Raw genomic sequence first — 25443 nt, 5'->3', positions numbered from 1 at the left:
TAGAAAAGCAACGTGTCCAAGTTTATTTTAGTACCCCAAGACATGCACAGAACTGTTTCAAAGCTGTCAATAAAAGGACAAATAAAAACATATTACCAAATAAGTTCTTAAAATTCAAAATGGGAAATACAATTCAGAATCCATGTTTTGACATATAAGGCGACTCGGTTCTTGTGTAAAGTCTAGTACTCTGTCTCTCGCTGAGACAAGAGCCCAAGGCCTCAACAGTCGTTATGATTGCCATCTGCAGTTATGAATCAGAACAGACAGAAAACGAACATAGTAACCATTTTCAGTAAGATGCAAACAGAAACACTGGCATACAAATCTCGACTTGAACAGTTGTTTCCCTCACAAGTCACACCCACCCTCCTCCTTGTATTATTACCTCCTAATATCTGGACATGCAAACATAGATCGAAGGGGTTTACTTATCTGACCTTGCTATCATATTTGTAAAAGTCGCTCCATCATAGCTGGAACTCTTACATTAAACAAGGAAGAAACCTAATGAAGACAATCGAAGAATCTGTCACTCTGAAGCAGCAAGTATATAAAAAGAGAAAAGGAATTCAAGTAAAAATTGAAAGATTCTGCTGTTTCTAGCCAGTCTGAAATCAAATTGATCTCAGATAATGCTCCATACATTTATTTTCTCACAATAAATAAAAGGCTAAATTATGACACAGCTTGACCAACCTTGGCATTATACGCCAAGGTCGAGCAAGTAATTGGATGTTGTCGATATGAAAAATACTTTGGAAATTCAAACAGATTCAAACCAATCACTCCTTGTTAAAGACAAAAAAGCATAAAACATACATTTACCCAAAAAAAAAGTTAAAATGTTCAGGGGCTTCTTACAGCTGCTTAACCTCAATACCTAAAGCCTCTGTAAGCGCCATATAATTGCTATAGTAGTTAAAAGATTCAATATCCAAAGTATATCATTATCCAAATTGTTTCATTTCTCCATGAACACCATATGCATAACATAATTGATTCAAAAACGGTTTCCTTTAAGTAAAACAATCATAGAGTATAAACGACAACAATCTAGTTATGTAATAGATTCTACTGTTGGTTAACATAATTTTCATTTGTCTTAATAAAATCAAACTCCAAGGAAAGCTTGCTTAGATGCACTTTCACATTTAAGGATACAAAGGAGGATACATTGATAAAACCTCTGAGGCTTGGTAAGTTATTACTGCAAAGTTATGCAAAGAAACCACGTTAAATGTAGAACTTCACATTCAAATTTATATACATATAACATCTAAATAGGAAATGTACTAGGATAACTTACCCACAGGCCACTGCAAATGTAGTGTCTTCACAGTTCTGACCAAGACAATGCTAATAACTTTCCTTGTCATCAAGTTTATCTGACTTGATACATTTATTGTTGGAGATATCATCCTCACAAATATCAAGAGACTCTGAAGGATGATATCGGTCTGAAAATGCATTCTTCGGGAAAGAATCTGAATTGCGACTCCTGTGAGTGTCCTTTTGCCACCTATCCCTGATTCTAGATGAGTTATCATACTTCTTTCTATTTGAGAAGTAATCCTGTTTGTTATGATGACTACTATACTCTTGTGATCGACCATGACTTAAGTGTCTTTCAGAGCTTGTAGATGGACGATCTCTATGATATTTTCCTCGTTCTGCATCCCGTTGATCTTCTCGATAATAATGGCTCCTATGATGCTCATGTTTGCGTTGTTTGTGATCTCTAGAAAATGCATCATCCTCCACACTTTTGCTTTTGTCACAACAGTTAGTTTGTGATTGTTCCTCATAATTACGTGCATTACTGATTGTCACTTCAGGTGAATCATGATTAACTTTTCTTGAATTATTAGCTTCCATGGGAATGTCAGCAGGAGGCTTGGGTGGAAACAACCCAGTCTCTTTAGACATCTTCACAGGGCTCTCAAAACCTCCAGCCTGCTTGATTTGCTCCATGAAATCCTCTATCATGTACCGCATTGCCTTCAAGAAGGAATTTAAAATGAAGTACAAAATTAGCTAAAATTAATAAATTAAATTAAAAAATATATATTTCTTGAAATAAACAAATAATGTGCTAAAGATAGATGTTAGGAACACACTACTTCCTATTAGTTGAAATTTATTGGAGTGTTGTTAAACTATAGCAGCGTTAACACTATTGCATTGCAGAATTCCTTTAATTCGCTATCATGACTCCATCCGCTATAGTGGCCACTATAGTGTCATGTTTGCAGCCTATATCCTACAACCTCTAGTGATCTCTACTGAGTCTCAAACTAATTAAACTCAGAGTTAATAATTAATATTGTGTCAATTTTTATGCTTTTTACTTTTATTTTATACAACTTACTTTTTTATGCATATACAATTGATATATATCATATATTTTAACCGCTATGCAACTTCCGCTAATTGCCCAATATGATATAGCAGATTATTGCCTTTCCACCATTTTCCACAATCCGCAAATGATAACATAGACTGGAACTCCCAAAAAAAATGGTAGAGGTCTCGCATCATATTTAATGAATCTCTCTCATTCTTTTTTTAGTTTTTAATAAATTTCAAAATAATAGGAAAGAATGTGTTAGGAGTGTATTGTTAGCATTCCCTCATACAAAAGTGGCACCAAGCCACCAACTACAATAAGTATGATAATTACAAGATGCTATGATTATTCAGCTTCAACAGCGAAAAGGAGCAATTGGAAAATGAAACCATGACTAAGCACATGAAGTTACTATGATTCAACAATATAAGTTAAAAGATAAAAATCAGTAACTACTTCAGTACTTCTAACCTGTAAAGGTGATTGTGATTTATTTGCCTTCTTGCCACGATATGACATTCTTCGACGTTTGTAATCCCTTTCTTCAGCAAGCAACTCCTCCCGTGTCTTTTTTTTAGATGTTTCCTATAATTGAAGGCAGGAGTAACCAATGAGGTGCTAAAATTCATTCAAGAGGTTGACATTTTCTAACATAACATAGAAGCAAACTAATTCCCTAATTGCCAATATATCGGGCATTCCATCTAGTCAGACAAATTCAACAGGAGCACTTATTCTCCTGAAAAATAATCAAAAATACCTGATTGGATGATTGCTGCCGATGAAGGCCATCATGATCAATTAGGGGTTCATAATCAAGACGCTTTGTCCGCTCTTCATTTGCTTTCTCAGACAAATAAGAATGCTCAGCAGCCCTAGAGAAATAAAGCCCCATATATTCAGATTATTAGCTCACAATTTTCCGAATCATTTGATTGTATATGATCATAGACAAAATGTAAGACACCACTTATATTTCATAGGTTTCAGTTGGATTTAAATTGCAGCCTCAAGGACTAAAGCAGCAACAATCGCAATTTAGAACCATTTCACCAAAGAAACATTTGTGACAAAATATACAAAATTTAAAAAAGCATATAGAACATACAGCTGATAGTTACTTGGCTGCTGAGAAAACCAAAACCCCTTAATTCTCTGTTCAAACAAAGACCTTTCATGCAACGCCGCAACAGCCGCAGCAACTTGTGGCACAGAAATGCTTCTACTCAGTACACAGTTTTTCTTCTGCCCACACTGAGCACCAGGTTTCGCATTCTCAACGTCCCCACTCCCTGCACTTAAATTTCGGGACTCTTGCTTCGAAGAGTCGTTCCCTAAAGGAAACAGCAACAGAACCGACGCACCAACCATGACACATTTTTTCAAAAAATTAAGAACAAAAGCCTTTGCGTTAATTGCGCCGTAGAGGATCGAAACCTGAGACGCTAACCAAGTCAAAGCCTGGTAGGAGACGGGGCAATCCACGCGCGAGTCTTGGCTCTCCGCGGAAACGGAAGCTTCTTTGATAATCGACTTGAGGCATACGCAGCATAAGCGAAATACATGGCACTGCATAGCGGTATCGATAACGACGCCGTATCGAGGCGAGTTCGCGATAATCCAGTCCGTTAATTGACGGTCGTCGGCGGTTCCGAGAGCCGAAACGGCGCGAGTAACGGAGTTGGAGAAGGAATTGGGGAAATCGTTCCAGTAATCGAGTTCACGCGCGATGGAGAAGTAGCTAGAGGGAAGAATGGGCGCGTGGGTGGCGTTTGTGTGGGTGCATTGGAGAGATAGGAAGGAGGGGAGAGTGAGGGTGGCGGTTTGGGTGAGGGCGTGTGCAGGGGAGAAAGGTACGACGGCGGGGCAATGGCGGTAGAAGAAGTTGGAGAGGGAGTTGAGGTAGAAAGAGAGTTGATCGGAGGGGGGGTTGTGGAGGGTTTGGGGGTAGGCGAGAGAGTGGGTGAGATCGGGGAGGGGGCGAGGAGCGGAAGGGCAACGGAGGTGGTGGAGGAAGAGGGAGTGAGGGGGGAGACGGTGGTGCGGATTGAAGAGGCATTGGATTAGGTTGGTGTTTAGGGTTGGTGGAGAGGGGGTGAGGGAGAGAATTTGGTTTGAGAGATAAATTAGGTTGTTGAGGGAAGAGAGCGTTGAGGAAAGATTAGGGCTTGGACATGGATTCATTCTTGCTCCTCTTGCTCCTCCCCCTGCCTTCACTTTCGCACTCTTCCAACTTATAAACTTTAATGACAAATATGGCAAATACACGCGTGCTGTGCCGTGGTGTTTCTTCTAACAATGCTAATTGATTGTTATAAATTTCATAAAACTTCATTTTTAGTCATTAATTATTGGTCACTGTATATATACTTTTTAATTTTTCTTTTTTTACTTATTTTTGTCAAAGTGTGATCATTATTAAAACTCATTCGTACATTCAATAATTTATTAAAATTTGATTTTCAACAATCATTCTCAAGTTGGAAGATACATGATGTGAGTCAGTCGTACATAAATAAGCACAACATGATTAGAATTGGTCATATACTAACTATCATGTAAAGGCATCAAAGTCACATATTAAAAATACATGACTTGAATCAGTCTTGCATCGATTATCACATGAAGACATTAAAAATACATGACTTGAATCGGTCTTACACCAAATACAACGTAAGTAGAATTGATCGTACATCAACTATCACACAAAGACTTTGAATATAAGTGACTTAAATCCGTGGTATACTAACAAACTTATCATGACATGAATTGGTTGTATATAGACAAGTGCGAAATATTGAAGAACGTGATTTGAATCAATCATAAATCAACAAGTTCAACGTGACCTAACTCTATCGTACATCGACATGCACAGAAGATTGAAGAGTGCAACTCTTAGCGAAATAAATAGATAGAGACATTGAATACAAGATACACTTAGCAAACACTTAGCGAAAGTTTTTGCACTATGCAAGTTAAATCTATCGTACAACAATATATAAACTTAATACTATAGCAAAAGATTGAAATGCATAAAGGGTAGACACCTTTGTTATAAGAAATGATGGTATATGAACAACTCAATTCTCCCTAAACTTCCACTTGAGACGCTTAACCTACAACACCTTGTTGATGTTGAAACAAAGACATGAATGGCCTATGTAATTGCAATCAATTAGAATGTCTTGTGTTTTCCCATCGAATGTGGAGAAAAGTTTGTAAGTGAACATTTATTCCTTTTCAAAGAGGAAGAGTTAGCAAGTGTAGGGCTCATAAACCTTGGGCATGGAGTACACACCCTTTTTGGAGTCGTTGATGAGGAAAGTCATATGGTTGTGAAAGTCAAGGACAACATATAAGCCAAATAGGGATTTGAGGTTAGTGTAAAGTTGGCCTTAGAGAGGTTATAAAAGAGGTGGGTGTTGGAGCCGAGTTTTTTTGACACCATCATTTTTTTCGAAAGAGAAAGGTTTTGATGTGGAGGGAGCAATGAGAAGAAAATATTTGGTGTCGTCGTGTCGATAAGTACATTACATAACATTGTGATGAAATAATTCCAACAATAAATAAAAATGGCACACCATAGACCATTAATAAAAATAATCTACAATAGTATTTGTGTACAAATAAAATTATTATATCTTATTTTTATTTAGAGATATTTACGTCATTCTATAAATATATTCCTTCCTCCAATACTTATAATATCTAATTACCTAATTCATTTTTTATAGCACAATTACCTAATTCATTAGGATTATGAAAGTTGATTTAGTTGACAACATTAAATTTATTTTGAATTTATACTATATTTCAAGTATATGAGAAAAAAATGATTTACAATAATCAAGATTCATAATCATTTAATTGCACCACTTTTATTTTAATTATTTTTACTAAACTACCCTCCACTGAAATTGGATATCAAGAACAAAAATAAGTCATTAGGTATAAAAAAAAACTCAATTAAATTAAGAATATTTTAAAGATGGAATATATAAAATCAAATTAGTAAATTTGCTTATATTTGGGACCAACACCCATCTAAATTTTTTGTTTATATTCGATACTAAATGGAGTATTTTTTTCCCTCAAATTACCTCTAGTATTAATGAGATTCCTTATTTTTGTCATTAGGAAATATTATAATGACAAAAATAAGCTCTTATTTTACCAAAAATTCAAATAAATGATTTTAATTAAGAGTGTCTTGTAAAAAAAATTAAGACAAGATACATTTAAAATTCATTCTTATAAAAATGACTAAACAATACAAATTTTGTAAAAAAGATTGAAAAGAGTTTTTTTTTTTCCTTTTTTTTTTCATTCATAAACTAAACAAAGCATAAAGTTTAATTAGAGTGAGTATGGCGTTAAAAGGATAGGCGCTTTTTATATTTTTGGACCATTCTCATTTGTGAAACTATTCTAAGTGAGGCCCATCATATACTGAAAATAGCCCAATCCTTCTCCCATATGTGCTTCCATAATTACAAGCCTACAAGGTCCGTCTGAATTCAAGGAAAAAAAAAAAAGTTAATCACTATACACTGCTAGTGTAAAGTTTAATCAGAGTCGTTAATAATGTCTTTTTTATTTTAATTTAATTAAATGAGAAAATGAAAAGACACTATTAACGACTTTAATTGATTATTAATATAAAAAAATTTATACTTGCAGTGTATAGGTGATTAACAAAAAAAAAAATAAATGTACATTTGATTTGCAAAGAATTTAAAGATCTGATAGCACCAAAAAAATAATAATATTTAATTTAAATTTAAAAGTGGTCATGAAATAGTATAAAAAAGAAAAGGATAAAATACAGAACAACAAATACAAAAAATATTGTTACTCAATAACTCGAGACACGCAACATTATTATTGTAAAGATAAAAATCAGTGTTTTAAAACCCGGACCGACCCGGCCGGTCGGACCGGTTGGACCGGGAACCGGTGGTCCAGCCGGTCCGAATCTGAAGTTGGATCGGTTATGCAGTCGACCCGTTTCAAACCGGATTGAACCGGTCAATTTTTCGGTTCAACCGGTGAACCGGTGGGTCAAACCGGTTCAACCACTTTTTTTAAATATTTTTTTAAAATTTTTTTAAGGGACCATAAATCACAAAAATAATAATGAAAATTGAATCTCTTAATGAAAAAGCAAGGAGTCTTATTAAATATAACAATGACTACTTGTTCTAATATATTTGTTTGCAATATATACAACTTAAATAACTTTTATAGTATATTATTAATTTTAAATTATATATTTAATAATGCAATATCTATGTAAATATTACATATATTATTTTGTGATATTAATTGCAAGCATATTATATATGTACATATTGTTTATATTTTTAATTTATATTAATATATTGTTTAACATGTAATTTTTTTATGTATTTTTTTACAAAATAAAAATAAAAATAATTTTAAATAATATAGAAAAATTAAAATTTAAAATAAGATATGAATTTATTAAAATTTATAAGTATAAAATATATTTAATATGAATATTTTTTAATAAAAATAAATAAAAATCGAGTCATGCGGTTCAACCAGTGACCCACCGGTTCAACCTTTGACCCACTGACCCAGTACCTTAACCGGTTCGATGACCGGTCCGGTTTTTAAAACTATGATAAAAATGCTGAATTTATTTTTTCATTATCCTAAATCCCAACTCTCTCTCCCCCGTTAATGCCACCTACCATTATCTCCATGATCCATCACCACCCCACTATCAATGCCACTCACCATTATTATCTCCATCATCTTTATCATTGTTTTTATAATATATATATAAAATAAGATTTTCCATTATTATTTACCAAGTTATTTGGTACGCATAAAGCTCTAAATAAGATAAGGATATTATAGACGATTACACATGTATTTATCTAATACCATTGCGTATCAAAAATATATTTGTATTGTATATGGATTACCAAATGATAGAGGTGTCTTGTGACTTATGAGTTATGCCTCAACTATGCCGTACTTTTCCTTAATCCTTATTCTATTTGATCCTATATTATATATATCAAATTTTTTTGTAAGTGAGAATATTTTTAAAAATTACTATTGAATGGTGGTGATATTTTTAGAAATTATCTTTTAATGAAAATATTTTTAAGAGTTGTTTCACTCACATTAAATTACTGTATTTTCCTAATAAATAAATTGAACATTTATTTTTATTTTTATTTAATTTAAATATACTTCTTAATTTTAATTTTAATTTAATTAATCCAAAAAATATATCTTAACTATCTTAATATTTCATATATCCTCATTTTTTTCCTCTTTTTCCTTAATCTTCCCTCTGGTCTCTCTTTTTCTTTCTCTTTTGTCTTTCTCACTTCTCTCTTCTTCTCTTTGTTATTTTTTCTATTTTTCTGTTATGTATCAATATTGACATAAAATTTCTTAATATTTATTTTTTAAATTATTAAATATTTAAAATTTTACTTATGTTTATTTTTTACCATTATTCAATCCCAATAACATAACAAAGAAGATGTTAATACATAGAGAGTTATACATGAGAAAATGTTAATTAAGTTTAAGAGTATATGAAATTATAATTAATTGTTCATTGAAAGATTAAAAAATAGTATTAATTTTACTTTTTTATTCAAATTTTATCTTTTATATTATCTTTTCATTAATTGTATATATTTTTAAAAAAATGCATGTTGTCATGTGGAATCTCATCCTTTTAAGTCTTCTAAATTCTTATAATATGTAAAAATCTATTAAAATCTAGATAATAAAATCTTAATTATAAAAGTGTTTTAAAATAATTTTAAAAGTCATTACATTCCTATAAAATCTTTTAAAATTTATAATATTTTTTCATATTTAAATTTTCTTTTAAAATCAGTCTAATACACCTCTAAATATTTAAAAATATTTATTTGTTATAAATTTTAGTTTATACATAAAAACATTTATTTTGTACATTTCACACGTACTAAAAACATATAACATGAAACATACTGTTATGAGATATGAATATGAATTTAAGAATTCTCCCGTTCGCCTAAGATTATGGAGGGAAAAGAATATGCACACCTGTTTCCCAACTGCCCACTGTTTAAGATATTAATAGTGGGTATATTTGTCCAAAAGCATAAAGATAAACTAAAACACTTTATGCTTGAGCCTTCATAATTTTGCAATTGTAAAAGAGGGGGTCGAGAATAATCAACGATCCTTCCATCGGATATTCCAAGTTTCTAAATCTAATTTGGATTAAAATTTGAAGTCGTTGTCATGAAAACATTTTCATTACCTGCCTTATAACAACTCTTCTTTGTGTACAAATCCTAGTTTATTCTATGCATTTTTTTTTCTAACAATCTGATATCTTTATTGGGTAGGAATCATTCATTTACATCACTTGTGTGAACTATATTGCGAGTTGTCACACGCGTTTGAAATACTACGGTAGAGTAAGAAAATAAATCAAAGAAGCAAATTGTTTATTTATTACCCGGATAAAGATTAAGAGACTTTGTTGACTAGATAAATATGGATTCATCGGCTCTCTTTTCTTTGAGAACATAATTACTAGTTGATAATAAAAATTTAATCAATTTTCTACCTTAAAAGAGTCCATTATTGTCTTCCACTTACTCTAAAAGATATCTAAGCTGCAATATGAAAGACGAATTAAAGACTTTGGCAAAAAAAAATAATGAAACCACATTAATGTGTATATGGGGCACTAGTTGTAGTCTTCTAGAGTTTTAGAAATGCTCAGAAAATTTTAGCCGCCGGGTCTCAAAACTAACAACTCTAAATATGTAATTCACCAGCTCCCATTATAAAAGTAATATTTCAAGCGGGTAGTGGGTACTATGTCGATTGTACAAGGTAACACTCAAACTGAGAAAAATTGGTGTCATGAAGTTGATGATGTGGAGCAATCTCAATCTAATCAATATTTTGACAAAAGTTTAGTGTCATAAAAAATGATTCGACCATTTTCTTAAAAAAAGAAAGCTTCAACTACCAAATAGTTAACTAATCCTAGAATTGGTCAAATATATACCGATGTCTCTCTCCTATAAATAGATACTTCCCATGCACCAAAACTCATCAAGTCTCCCACACAAAACACAATAGTTAAGAGTTTACTAGCAAAGGAGAAAAATGAAGTTTGTTTACTTTCTCGTTGTACTATTGGCTTTGGCATCCTCTCTTGCCTTTGCTTATGATCCAAGCCCCCTACAAGACTTTTGTGTGGCTATTAATGACACTAGAACTGGTGGTATATATACTATTCTTTCATAAATTTTCTGACCACAATCGAGTTTACATATATTTTTACATTAATATTATATTGTTCATTTTAAATTTAAACATTTGTAGATTTATTTTTAGTTATCATTTTAAAGATTTTATATCATTAGAAACTTATGTTCTTCCTTCTATTCTAATAGCGTAAAACTTTGATTGAAGTTCTGATATATCATAATAAGTATCTTCGTGTGATTTGATTTTTCTTAATTAATGTGCAGTGTTTGTGAATGGAAAATTTTGCAAGGATCCTAAGCTTGCAAGAGCTGAAGATTTCTTCTATCCTGGATTGGGAGCCGGAGACACATCAAATCCACTAGGGTCAAAGGTGACACCTGTGGCTGTTAACGAAATATTAGGACTCAACACACTTGGAATATCCTTGGCTCGTATAGACTTTGCACCAAAGGGTTTGAACCCTCCTCACACTCACCCTCGTGGGACAGAGATTCTTGTAGTATTGGAGGGTACCCTTTACGTTGGTTTTGTTGCATCCAATCAAAACGACAACCGTCTCTTCACCAAAGTGCTTAACAAGGGTGACGTGTTTGTGTTCCCCATTGGACTCATTCACTTTCAGCAAAACGTGGGTTATGGAAACGCTGTGGCCATTGCTGGCCTTAGTAGCCAAAACCCGGGGGTTATTACGATTGCTAATGCTGTGTTTGGATCTAAACCACCTATCTCTGATGAAGTTCTCGCTAAAGCTTTTCAAGTGGACAAAAACACAATCGACTACCTTCAGAAGCAATTCTGGTACAACAATAGTTAACGTGGGAACGTGATTCGTGATACCATGCATCTTGCTCGATCGGACCTTGGATAAATAGTTTTCTCATTTTGCTTGTGCTTCATGCAATTCACTCTCTCAAGCAATTACACTGCAATATTAAATAAAATGCATGTGGCTATTATGTGTATGACGTAGTTGATTTGTGTGGATTTGAATTTGGTTTGATATATCAATGTTACGAGTATAATAATAAAAAGAAACAACTAATTTGGCTTTTATATTCATACTGAACAAAATAGTTACCTGTCAGTGTCCACTAATTAATAATCATAATAAATATAATTTAAAGATACTTATTATAAAAAATAATAAGCTTATGATACATGTTATTTGAAAGACCATTGTCTATACTTCATCAATTATATCAACTTTAAAGATTTTATTTTAAAATACAGTGTATACAGAAATTCCAAAGTCATTAATAAGCTTAAAATTAGAGGTAAGGACCTTAAACCTGAAAGAAGGTAAACTTGGAACATGAATCGTAATACCATCTTGCTCGGACCTTGTATAAATGGTTTTTTAAATTTCGTTTCATGCATGCAATTGTTTAGTTTGTCAATATTGCAAGTCTAATAATTGAGTCCATACAAGATCTGATATATATCAATCGGATGCTGTTAACTATAAAAAAAATAAAATAATAAATTAAATGCTAAAGATTTTAAATCTTATAGCTTGTTTCATATATTTTCCAATTAAATCCTAACATTTCACAACTTAAAGAAAAATATTTGTTTTTATCACTTGAGTTGCCCTGTTTAATTGAAAATGAGGGAAGATATAAGGAAAAAAATGTCTCTAATTTGATTTTGAAAGACCTCTTGTCTATATTCCATTTTTCATGTCATTTTTTAAGCTTTTATTTTAAAAATACAGAGTGAACACAAAATAATAAATTCAGAAGTCACTTATATAATTAGTGGCAGTTTATGTTACAAATTTCGCCAAGTACCAAATAAAAAAATAAATAGGAAAAATATACACACAATTTTATATTTTTAAATTTGGAAGGAAAAAAAAAAAGGCATATAGTTATACCTACTTTATTTTTTTTATTCAATAAAAATATGTAACTTTTTCTCACATCTTCATGCTTAAAGTCAGGATCGAATCTTTATAAGTCTTTTGAATAAAAAAAAATCAAAGTACTCTTTGATAATTCAACTTATTTAATTAACTAGTAATTTAAGTATTGTACAATGCATAAACTAAATATTTATTATATGTAACTAAATTTTATAATAAATTATATATTAAAAATATTATATTTGAATATATAAATCATATTTAAAATTTATGATAAATAATTTATATAGTAATATAATATTATTTTTATTTATTAATAATTTAATTAAAAGTAAAATTTTATTTCTTAAATAATTATAATAAATAATAATTAAATTAGATAAAAAGTTAAAAAAATCTAAAAATTCTATCATCCAAAAAAACTCTTAAAAATGTTCTTACATAAAATAGAAATGCATGTTTAATGTATAAGAATTAATTTAAATTATTTAATTTGATCACTCTATTATTAAAAAAGTTTAATTTAGTCCCATAATTTTTTAAAACAATAAAATGCAGTAATTTCTATCTAATTGAAATTAATAATATTAAATTTTTCTACAAATAACATATCAATTTTTATCACGATATGTATAAAAAAAATAATGCTTTAATTTCAATTAGACAAAAAAAATCACATCATATTATTTTAAAATATTAAGAGATTAAATTAAATAAATAAAATAAAATAAGGAACTAAAATAATAAACTAAAAAATTACTTTTCAGATTAATCATCACAAATATTTTACATTAATAATATAAAAATTAAAATATATTTTTATTTCTTTAATATGAAGTAAAAATCTAAAAAAATAATAATAATTTTTTTTGAAAAAGATAAAACTTAAATCAATAATATACATTTTTATTTAATACAAATATCATTAATATATATTTACATATGTTATCAAGATAAAACTCTCATTCTAATTAAAGAACACGTATCTAAAAATTATACCTAAATTTTATTTTATTTATAAATACCAAGGATTAGAAAGTATCAATTTTAAGTTTAAAGAATAAAAAGAAATATACCCTAAACTTACATTAAAAACATTTTTTTTATCTAAATAAATTACAAAAAGGCAACAAAAATCAAATTTAGTTGTCAACTTCTACCTAACAACTAAACTACCGAACTAAAGAAAAATATATATATTTAAATCATAGTATACTTATAAAAAAAAATCTACAAATTGCATTATTTAAAAAAAAAACTCCATTTAAATTTAAAGTAATAATTTTTATTTAATAGGAATCTAAAATTAACAAATTTATTTAATAAAATAGCCTTTATTAAGTTTATTAATTAATACACATAACAGGATTCATGAGAGAAAACTCCGTTTATTATTTTTTAGATAACTTCTTTAACTAAAAGTATTATTTTCTATATTAATTCTAACAACCAACTTTTAACACCTGTCCTGCCCAAAATACTCCCAATATATTAATCAAATAATTTTCAAGATACCAGTAAAATTTTTATTTCAATAACTTTATATTAAATATAAATTTTATAAATTTAACCATTAAATTATAATTTCATAACACTTTATATATTTATATTTTATTATATTTTAATATATATATATATTATATCAAAATTATTTTATAAAAATAAAATATCAAATCATCTCATCTTAAATTGATATAAAATTATATATATATATAATAAAAAAATACTTTCAATTTGATTAAATTTATAAAATTTACATCATGCCAATTAAGATTCCCAAAATATAATCTACACAGTTCAAATAAATTTTCATTCATAAACAAATCCCATAAAACTAATTTCATTATGTTTTATTTATTCAAAATTCCTTCATTTTTGGGTATTATTTAATATATTTATTTTACGGGAGAAATAAAAATCCTTTTAAGAATCCTGTAAATTTAATGTTCAAACATGATATTTTAAATTCACTTAAAAATTAAATCCTGTCAAATTTTCATCCAAATACAATAAAAGACGTAATATAACTGTAAATCAGCAGTCCTGCTGGTGGGGAAAAACCGCATAACTCCAAAAGCAAATAAATCATGATATTTTAAATTCACTTACAAATTAAACATGCAAATAAATTATACACACCACACTGCTCTGATGTTTGTGGAAAAAAAGGCATAACTCCAAAGCAAACACTTTCTATTATAAATAAATAAAAATAAGTCACATTTTTTACTCTCTTACTACTGCTACTACATGAGTACGTCACAATTTTTCTCTTTTACACTTTTACTAATACAAGGTAATACATCAACAATGAGCAACTAAAATAACCCACCAACATTTTTGAGTAACTAGGCCTCAACAATGTGGGTAGGCTAAAATACGACTCTCTTAATTTTCTTATCTACATTCCCGTCTAATTCCTATGTCTATCTGTCATAAGGACATTCGAGATCATTTTCAGTGACCTTGAAGTGTTGTGGGCGCTGACCTGAACAATGCAGATTCCACATTTTAAAATACGATCTCTCAAGATTCCTCACCTGCAACATTCAAAATATTTAACTGTGTGTACAGGCAATGGAAAAACCATAGATTCCAGTGTTTCAAACTCACCCAGCGCGTTGTGTCAAATAGTGGGCAAGTCATGCGAACAGATTTAAGCTTGTTAGTAAGAGCTTGAAGCTTCGGCCGATTCAGAGCCAATGATACAGCTCTATCTTCATACTCTTTCATGCTACTCGGTTCCACAGAAGTTTAAAATTAAGTAAAAAGCATCAAGTTAATAAAAATAATTGTCAAGAGGGCATAAGCACATGGTTATGTCTGGCAGGCATTACTAAACAAAAAACAAATTGGAAAGTGCTAACCTGCTAACAATCATTTCCTCCCCAAGTCCAGTAGCAAGACAGAGTGACCCAGCAACCCTAGTAGCCATTTTCTCAAGAGGCAGAGTAACCATCGGCAAACCTGCCCATAATATATCTGTTCCTGTTGTATGTGCATTGCATAAAGGCCTGGAAGAAAACAGAAAAACATATAAGATCAAGATATACTATGTAAACAGACAACTACATGTAGAACATAAAGAGAGAAAGAATCAACTGGATGCAACAGAAAAATGAAGCGAGACAAATAAAATGGATTAGTGATTACGAGTCGAGGAATAAGTCCGCTAAAGAACTCCGTCTGATGTGTTCATTCTTCATTGCAACATCCGTGAAAATAATTTGATCTGGCTGTACCCCTTGTGCAGCAGCATCTGAAAGAGGTCCATAAATTGGAAACAGTGAATACAAATAAGATAATAGTAACTTTAAAAAATCTATGCGTATTCACGAGATGCCCTTTGGAGAATTAATAAAAAAGAATCAGATATTATCGATCGTAGACTTCGATAAAAGTATAATTTAATAAAAACACGTACATGCTCTCAGTCTCATTTCGCCTGCAGCAGGAAATCTCAGGAGCCAGAGTGCACTGTTGGGTACCCGTTTAAGAATGTTGCACCTAAAAAAATACAAGCATAGTCAGACATGCGATGGATAAGATGCCAAATTTTCGAGGGAAAAAATGAAGGGAATATAATTGAGAGATCATATATTTTATATAAAAAGGCAACAAAGAACATCCTGGCATTACCATGTATTAAATATTTCAGGATCCATCTTGTAAAGTTGATTGAAGCATGCAAATATAAATTTATCCTCAGGTAGACCATAATCTGATCGTTTGTGGGGGCAGTTTGGATCTAACACATCTTGATTTTTCTGAACAAAACATGCAGAACAAAACCACTAAATGCCCATGCATATAAATACATAAAAGGCACAGATAAAATTAAACCCAAGGTTCTCAAAAGTTCATAAAAATAACCTGTTTATAATCATTTACAAAGTAGCAATGGGGGAGATGGACAATCTTCTCAGAATAAATATGTGCATACCGTAGTGGTGAAACAAACTGCAAGAGAAGTAACAAGAGATCAGGATGCATGTAATGCGAATTAATAAAACATTATTCCTTATTTATTTGGCCTTCCTGGAAGCATTGTATCTCACCTCATCAGTGACCAAGTAATCTATGTAAGTAGCCCCAGTTGTTCCGGGGAATCCCATATATGAAACTTGAATTGGTGCAGGTTGCATAGCAAATATCTCATTTCTGGCACCCTGAAAAATAATAAGGAGAATTACATCGTGCAATAGAAAAGAACTTGAGTCATCAGGAAAAACTACAAAAATCCAATCATAAAATTTACCAGGTCATGATCTAATTACGGTTTCAAACAAGGAAAAAAGTTCACTCACAAAGACTAGAGTCAACAAGTAAAATAAAAGGCAAGTTTGATATAACAAAATTTGCACTAATTATGAAGTTTAAATACTTCAAAGATCATAAAAGAATTACTCCCTACCTTTGTATAACCATTAAGGTTGACAAGGATATGTATCTTATTCTCATTGATCAATTTTGCTATTGCATCCGATGACATGGCAGAAACATCCACAAAGTGCTCTGCTTCAGACTGAATACGTTGTCTCCATTCAGTACCATCATTTGCACTCAAGGCATAGCAGAACACCTACATATATAAATTGATAATAACACAATGAGAACAGCAGGAATAAAATTTGGAAGACAGATAGGTTGAATAAAACCACATTAAATACCTCAACATTCTTCCTGTTGTGCATACCAAAAACAGATCCCATGAGATGTGATAAGGGGTGATTACCGAAGTCACTACTGACATACCTGCCAACCCAAAAGTTTCCCACATTTAAAAATGTAACATAAAACTTTTTGGTACAGATAGAACAAAAGTAAAAGACAGAAAATTATTTAGAGATTTGGCTGCATAAGTATGACATACCCAACCCTTAGTCTCTCATATCCTCCCTCCCGCTTGATTGGAATAGGTGCAGGATGGTTGAATGCAGGAAGAGCAAAACGAGATGCAATTACAGAGCAGTGTGCAGCATATTTACGGCTGCAAAGAGAGAACGGAAAGGACATTATAAACTGAATATATTATGGAGAATTTCATATTTTTTAATCGTTCATGCCTGCTGTGAACAGTATTATTCATACCTAATTTCCAGAGCAAGCATTGGGTCAAGTGGATATGCTATAGCATGGAAAGGCTGGACACTAGGAAGAACAGACATCTGAAAAACAGAAAGGATATCAATTGAAGGATATTCAAAAACACATGCTTGTATCATATATATTTTTAATAGAATAAAAGAAAAATAGAGTATTGATTGCTCCTAACATTAATCTGCCTCTTGATTATCCCTTCAACTTCCTTGAACATTTTCTCACGATCCTCCCAACAGCAGACACACTGCAACATGACAAAAGATTATAATGATGCCAAATGAAGTTACAAACTACACGAAAAAAATTAATACTACTACTGGCAATTGTTCATTTATCAGCAGAGCAAAGCATTTTCTAAAACCAGACAACAGAGAAATGACATTTAAATACATCACACACCAAAAGACAGGAGGATAACCATCTTAATTCCTTTTTGCCTTGTGGGAAAGGGCAGGGTTATATCACAAGGCAATGCTAAACATAAATGTAAATAACAATGAAAAAGGACACCAATGCATTATAGCATATTGTGCACTATTTAAATCATGACTTCAACCAACCATACTGAAAAGCATATTAAAATCCAAGATTATGATATAGTCCAATCAGGTTTAACATACAACAGCCAATACTTATTATTTCTTCCAACCACGTGAACCGAACAACTTCATCTATCTGAGGCTAATCAATGCAATGGTATGGATGAAGCATTGGGACAGAAAAAGATGATAAATTCATATAAGGCATAAGCAACAAGATCATATCAAAAGGCACTCCACCAAACTCGCTTTAAATAACAAACATTATAATAATTAATAGAGAAAACCTGAAGTGTATGTAGGAGATTGCAAGTTGCTTCAGGGAAGTCCGGACGAAGAATCAATGCCTGTTTATAGCTCTTCACAGCAGCCTCTACATGTCCACTGAAATAGGAGACATAATTTAGATTAGCTTACAGCTATGACCAACTATCTAAAGATGGCATTGCTGACACAAGTTACAGACAGGTGTTGCAAGGGCAACAGGAGGATAAGAAGTCTAGGCAACACAAGAAGTAACTTAAAACTAATGGTGCAACCAACAAGAGTTAAAATATAATAATTCTTAGAAGATGTAAATTCCACGGATAGCAGGATGCCCACTATTCAAATAATTAATATATATATATATATATATATATATATATTAAATAATAATTTATAAGCTTAAAAAAAGAAAAATAACCCAAAAATTCATGCATTAATCATTTGGTTGGACCATGGTTCTGCTGACTACCAAAGAACAAAACCACACAAGTAAAAAATGAAAAGAATAACAAAAATTTCTGTGCCAGCAATAAAGAAAATAAGGAAGAGAAAAAGGAAAATGAAGGAAATGAAAAGAAAAAATAAGAAAAGAAGGGAACAGAAAAAGGAAAGGAAAAAAGAAAAACTACAAACAGAACAAGAGACTCACTGGAGCAACAGCCAGCGGACCCGCTGGAGAAGAAGAGAGGAGGAGGAGGAGGGGGGCACACACACAAGGTCAACGAACAATAAGATAAAAAGATTTGAAAGTGGAAAGACAAAAACACCCTCATTAAATGGGGGTATTTTGAAATTTTGTAAACTGACCCAGACCCACTCTACCCCATCGATTCGCAGCCACTCCAGCCACAACATTGAAAGACCACACAACAGTATACTGTGGTGGGCCACTATTGACAACATAGATACTATGATGTGGGTTTTCACCACCATGAAGCTAAATTAAAAATTAGCATACCTATCTTTATAAGCAGAAGCCAAATTAGCATGGGCTTCAGCCATGGTGGGCCTGACAGCAATTGCACGTATGTAATCCTGGATAGCTTCACTAACTCGACCAATCTCCTTATATGTATTGCCTCTATTTACTAGCCCATCAGCTGCCAAGGGATCAATGCGGAGGACCTCATTGTAGCAGGATATGGCATCTACATAATTACCCTGCAATAATTTGTCAACAAAAGAATAAAATATTAGTAAAGATATACTTGTATCAACACTTTTTTGTAAAGCTTGTGATCATCACAGTTCCCCCGTTTTTATCAAGCCTACATAAACCTAACGCAAGTAAAGCATTAATAACTGACTCAGAAACACCATAAGCATGAGTTGTATTTCACATCAGACTTACCTGCTGCTTATAGATGATTGCAAGGTTGTTATAAGGAGCAGACAATCCAGTTGTTACATTCAGTGTAGCTTTATAATATGAAGCAGCAGCAGCAGCCATGTTCCTGCACCGCAGCAATTTTAAGCAAGAAAGCTCAATATTTTATCAGGTACGACAAAAATTACTACCATTAACATAAAGATACACGGGACCACATACCATTCCATGTATATATTTCCAAGATTGGTCAATGCTTGTGGGTGGTTAGGCTGTAATGTAAGGCATTGCTTCATCCCACAAAAAAATTACATTGAGTAAGGATTTTAATGGCATTAAAGCATAATGACTATAATTATATGTAATTAAGGCCACAAGATAAAAGATATAACATACATTATAGCACTGGATTGCTTCCTCTACTCTGCCAACATCTTTTAGAGCATTACCCTACAAGAAAATAAAATAAAATACAATATTATACAACTGCATACGAAAGTGCATATGAAGGTTTCTTTAACTAATCATAACACAAAAGAAGAGACCAACCAAGTTATTGTAAGCTTCCAAAAATCTAGGGTCACATGCAACAGCTTGTTTATAGTGAAGAATTGCCATGTCCAGTTGACCTTGCTCATAATATATACTGGCCAAATTACCTGTGCACCATTTGAAGTGATTAGTGCCATGGTTATACAAATGATTATTACTTCCTAAAGAATTGATTAATTATTCATAACAAGACTGTCCGCAGCAGCGGCACCAAGGAAACCTTTAGGACCAAGGCTAGAAACACGCAAAATACCATAACCAAACTTTTAAAAGAAAGAAAACAAAAATAGTCAGATCTTCATCAATATCTAAGATTCCAAAGTCTTGAGCTGATATTGTACAAAGAAAATAAATAAGCAGCAAAAAGAGAAAGAAATAAAACAACAAAACCCACCATAAGCCATGCCATAGTTTGGCCGTGTCTGAAGAGCATGTTGATAACATGCAATAGCTTCTTGAGGCATCCCTAGAGCCTGATAGGGGAAGAAAAATAAAACATTAAAAGTTTCCAACAACACAAATTTAAGTAGTAGTCCTATCCAACCAATCATGCATAACACCATACCTTGTACACATTCCCAAGGTTCAGATATGCATCAGGGAAGGAAGGTTTTAGTTTCACTGCTTCCTGAAATATTTAAAAATTAAAAAAAATAAGAGAACATATAATGACAGAATTGTCTGAGCAGCATCATAGACAATTATAAATATATCATGGCTTCGGGAGCATAAAGCAAACACCACAAATTTAAGGGAGACAAATGCATAGCGCATATGTATGATATAGCAAAACCTTCAGTAGTCCCTCTAACACAGCTAAGCATCATTTAATAATGAGAAATGAAACATCTTAAGCAAATTCAACAAAATTAACTAGAAAATCTGATGCACCCACTACTTTCTATCAAAAGTTTAAAATTTTCACTCAAGTAATGTAGAAAAGAGACATACCTTGTAATACTGAAGAGCCCTGTTGAAATCACCCGACTCCATGAATAGACCGGCAAGATTTGACCATGCAATAGCAAAGGTAGGTTGAATGCGCAATGCCTCAAGGTAACAACTGTATGCCTGCAAAAAATGTTAGATTCTGACTATTTGCAGTCTTGGAGATGGAAGTTACAACAAGAGCAACCATCATCTGAGCCCTGGCTTGAAGACAACAACTTGATATCTGTATCGAACTGTGGATAATCCACAGTTCCACGCACGAATTATTTAAATCAGTAACTTAGATGTAAAGAAAGATGTAGGGTACAAAATACTAAGCATTGAAGGAGCCCTCCAGGCTTCCCAGGCCAGCACACAGCCATTTTTATTATTTTTATCCGGCTATACAGAAAATGGAAGATGAGTATGACCATCATAATTCCCAACACTTGTCACTCACTCTAGGGAATCCAGTAGATATTCATCTCAAACTAGAAGCCACATTAGGGTAAAGAAACTAGAATGGCCCTGACAGAAGATGTGGTTACACCAAGATCTGAGTAAGTAGGTAGAAGCATTGGGGCAGAAAAGGTCTTAAAAAAGTCTTATATCCAACATAAAACGGCTAATCCAACAGGATGGAGTATCACTCATACATCAAGTAGAGCATTGTCTAAAAATGGGAAGCCCAATTTCTCTTTAGAGAAACTGTACTAGCTAACGAAGCAAGAAGAGGTACAACAAATCCAATTTCAGATATGGTCCACTGTGGCAGATACGTCATTAGGAAAAGACTAATCTCCCATGCGATAAGAAGTGAAGGTTCAAAAACCAATTATAGGTTGTAGAAAACCTCAAAAGTCAAAAGAATAACACATAAACAAGAAAATACATATCAAATGTAAGGGCTTACTTCTTGCACCAAGCCTTGAGCTTTCATTAGATTACCCAAGTTGCTATGAGCATCAACCTGTAGTACATAAGGAACAATCACATAAACTACATAACAAAATATAGAAAGTAAAAGATTACACACTTTATGCCTTCTTAATAACTACATAGCATGGGAAGCTATTGATCATCAAATAAAAAGCAAATAATACCATTAGAGGATTTATAGCAAGTGCTTGACGACAACACTGAGCTGCTTCAGTGAGTCTTCCTTTACGCATGTATGCGCTAGCTAGATTTGACCATGCATCAGCAAAATTGGGACGGAGCTACAATAGCAAATTCAAAAGGAGGGAAAAGGTTAAACAAACTAAATAATCAACAGAATCAGATCCATTTACTAGAATTGAAATTATACAAGATATGTTACCATAAATTTGATTTATAGTTGCTTGGTACAAATATTGGGTATTTTCTTTTGGAAACATGGGTACTGAACTAATACAAAATAATAATAATAATAAGACGTAAAAAAAAAAAAAAAAAAAGCTAAACCAAAGCAACGAATAAGCTCATAAAACATTAACAAAACAAACTACAGTTATTGGACGAGATTGCATACAGACCTCTATGGCAATCAAGTAGTAGCGAATTGCAAGGTCAATGTTTCCTTTTTCCTGCACAAAATAAAGCTCCATTAAATATGGCAAATGAATGAAATTTGCCTACTGCAAACAAAAAATAGTATAACAAGTTCCATCACAGTCATACTGGACTAACGTAAAAGAGGCACGCCGTATGTATTTTATTTAAAAATAAAAAATACTACATCACAACCTCTTCATAGAGTGGCATGTCCGTTACCAAAAGTGAGGTTAAACTGAATTAACGAATTGATAAGATACTGGCAAATATGTCCACATAGAAGTGAACTCGAAAGACGTGAAAGACGTTTACTCAAAAGACGTTTACCAAAAGTGGTATCAAACAGTATCGCCATTATTAATAGTTATAGTATAGATTATTATAGAATAGTATAGATCATTAATAGTTATAGTATAGAATAGATACAGAAGTATAGAGATTTATTAATACTAATAGTATAGATATAGAAAGATTAGCAGCGGTTGCTTACCTTCCATGCATTTGCCATATTCCCATAACACTCAGCAAAGTGTGGCTCAATTCTCAGAGCTTCTTCATTTTTTGCAACACACATGTCAAAATCATGCAACTGCCAGCAAATAGTACCATGTGTTAACAATGCAGTACAAAAGGAGCAAGAGATCATCGCCAAGGATTATAAGAAAATTATCCAACACATGAAAGACAAAGCCACAACAACAAAAGAAGAACAAACCTGATAATAAATTGCACCCAGGAGTAGTAAGTTGTCAGTACGGAGCGGATTTCTCTCATAGACAGTGTTGCTGTGCTCTAGGGCTTGCTTATAATTGCCAGTCTTGTACATTTGATGCGCAAGAGACAAGTGCACATCTTCATCAACTGCATCACCGAATTTTTTTTCAAATAATTAGAGCAAATTGTTTTATTCGATGTTCAGGATACTGAAAATTATTCCACCGTAAAACTTGTGACTTTTCTTCAAACGCTCTCACAATTTACCAACTAAAAAGACAAAAAGCTAATAAAATATGAAATAGGCTATTCCTGCTCACCAAAACAAGCCTCGATAAGATATAAAGGATTGAAAAATCAGTACAGAAGCTCCCTGTAAAAGATCCCCTATTAAACCCTAATTATGACATTGATGAAGCCAGAACAGAATCAAAACTAATTTCCAACACATTTGGCGCACAATAAGCATTAAACTCCAGAAGAATCAGCCTCCAGCTGAATTAGCAACATCAACAGCAACCAATAAACAACGCACTGAACCGAAAACACAAACCAACAAATAGTGCAAGGAAAAAATTAAAGTTGACACAAAATCAATAAACAACCGGATTTCTAGTGAGAAGTGATTAAAGGAAAAAACCTTCATTGGAATCGTGACCGCGTAATGGCAAAAGAGTGAGCGACGCGGGTTCCTGCTTGACGGAGAAGGGCTCAACACGATCCCCGGTGAACTGCGGCCGAGAAGTGTCGGCGGAGCCAGGGAGCTGCGGCTGGTGGTGGTAGTGATGGTGGCGGTGGTGGTGGTCGCCCTGTACGGAGATCATGGTTCCGGTGGAGGAACACGGCGAGAGAGATCAGAACCGAATCAGAGGCTGTCGAAGACGACGATCATGAAAGCGTGTGGGATCGGAATTGATCGCGCGAGATGAAGTGACGGAGAGAGAAGATTGCTCGAAAAATCCAAACCCTATGTGAGAAATTTCTCGAGTATTTCTTCTTCTTTCTCTCCTGTTTTGGGGCTTGTGTTTCTGTTAAAACTGGGAACGGTGACACGACGGAGGAGTATTTTATAGGTGATGAGGATCTTGGTTTGGGGAGATCTCAGCCGTTGATGTCAGACAGCGAAAAAAGGCCACCGTTCGGTAAAGGCAGATTTCATTATACACTGACACGTAAGTGCTGATATTTAATATTACGTGATGTGATTATTTTCTAATTTCTTCCTTTTTCGTTCCGACAAACCATGATGGATTTATTAACCTTTTTAATTTTTTTCCCTGCTTTCTTTTTGTTTTTTTAAATAGTAAGTAGAAAATCAAATAAAATAACTTAAAATAACTATTTATTTCATATATTTTATTTATTTTATCTTTTAATTTTAAAAATTAAATTTTAATTCTTACACTTATCTTTTTTAATTTTAATAATTTAAGATAAGTCTTTTAATTTTTATACTTGTAATTTTTTTAACCTTTTTATGCTATGTCGTTAATTTTTTTAATAATATTTTTTTTATATTGACATAATAAATATATTAATTTTATGTGTCTGATGTTAAATTTATTTTACTATAATTATTTTAAATTAGTTTGTCAACTCTTCACATCTCTTTTATGTTGAAACATCATTTTTTATTCTCACAAAATTTAAGATATCTACCATATCAATATAAATAATATTAAAAAAAATAATGATAAAAATTAAAAAATTAAAAATATAAGAATATATATATATATATATTAAATTATATGGAGTATAAAGGATTAAAAAAAAGTATAAAATTAAATATGTGTATTTTAAATTATAAATACTAAAAGGTAAAATAAATGAATCAATAGAAACTAAAAATATATTATGTTGACTAATAGAAAAACAAAGGATTATATATATATATATATATATATATATATATATATAGTCTTTAATATATTTGTGCGTTAAGAAATCAAAATTATATATTCATTTAATGCATTTTTAAATCTTTATGTTG

General features: G+C 32.0%; 3 protein-coding genes across 4 annotated transcripts; 1 reads left to right on the top strand and 2 right to left on the bottom strand.

The window, feature by feature from the left end:
* Nucleotides 1–4611, bottom strand: LOC109818107 (U11/U12 small nuclear ribonucleoprotein). Of its 2 annotated transcripts, none has more exons than XM_020383511.3 (5): nucleotides 3459–4611; nucleotides 3111–3225; nucleotides 2822–2935; nucleotides 1310–2001; nucleotides 1–1210 (listed from the first exon to the last, which is right to left on the bottom strand). In XM_020383511.3, the coding sequence occupies exons 1-4, from the start codon at nucleotides 4532–4534 to the stop codon at nucleotides 1360–1362; spliced, it is 1947 nt and encodes a 648-aa protein (XP_020239100.1). In that variant the 5' UTR covers nucleotides 4535–4611; the 3' UTR covers nucleotides 1–1210; nucleotides 1310–1359. The 2 variants fall into 2 exon arrangements, with proteins under 2 accessions (XP_020239100.1, XP_020239107.1); XM_020383518.3 differs by having other exon boundaries at nucleotides 1–507.
* A 5843-nt stretch (nucleotides 4612–10454) lies between these two features.
* Nucleotides 10455–11674, top strand: LOC109795110 (germin-like protein subfamily 1 member 7). The gene is made up of 2 exons (XM_020354531.3): nucleotides 10455–10634; nucleotides 10885–11674. Exons 1-2 carry the CDS (start codon nucleotides 10517–10519, stop codon nucleotides 11433–11435), a joined length of 669 nt encoding a protein of 222 aa, XP_020210120.1. The 5' UTR covers nucleotides 10455–10516; the 3' UTR covers nucleotides 11436–11674.
* Nucleotides 11675–14657: 2983 nt separating this feature from the next.
* Nucleotides 14658–24499, bottom strand: SEC (Tetratricopeptide repeat (TPR)-like superfamily protein). The gene is made up of 28 exons (XM_020378088.3): nucleotides 24094–24499; nucleotides 23455–23600; nucleotides 23230–23328; nucleotides 22721–22771; nucleotides 22307–22423; nucleotides 22117–22173; nucleotides 21225–21344; nucleotides 20839–20901; nucleotides 20668–20746; nucleotides 20271–20380; nucleotides 20118–20171; nucleotides 19944–20011; nucleotides 19746–19848; nucleotides 19353–19555; nucleotides 18415–18511; nucleotides 17761–17832; nucleotides 17577–17653; nucleotides 17359–17475; nucleotides 17156–17240; nucleotides 16900–17067; nucleotides 16544–16654; nucleotides 16359–16445; nucleotides 16125–16252; nucleotides 15910–15992; nucleotides 15639–15744; nucleotides 15353–15499; nucleotides 15099–15219; nucleotides 14658–15025 (listed from the first exon to the last, which is right to left on the bottom strand). The coding sequence occupies exons 1-28, from the start codon at nucleotides 24275–24277 to the stop codon at nucleotides 14912–14914; spliced, it is 2967 nt and encodes a 988-aa protein (XP_020233677.1). The 5' UTR covers nucleotides 24278–24499; the 3' UTR covers nucleotides 14658–14911.
* Nucleotides 24500–25443: the final 944 nt, after the last annotated feature.

Source organism: Cajanus cajan, chromosome 7 (assembly GCF_000230855.2).
Source record: "Cajanus cajan strain Asha chromosome 7, NIPB_CcT2T_4, whole genome shotgun sequence".
Taxonomy (NCBI): Eukaryota; Viridiplantae; Streptophyta; class Magnoliopsida; order Fabales; family Fabaceae; genus Cajanus; species Cajanus cajan.
This window is presented reverse-complemented; position numbering and strand designations above follow the sequence as displayed.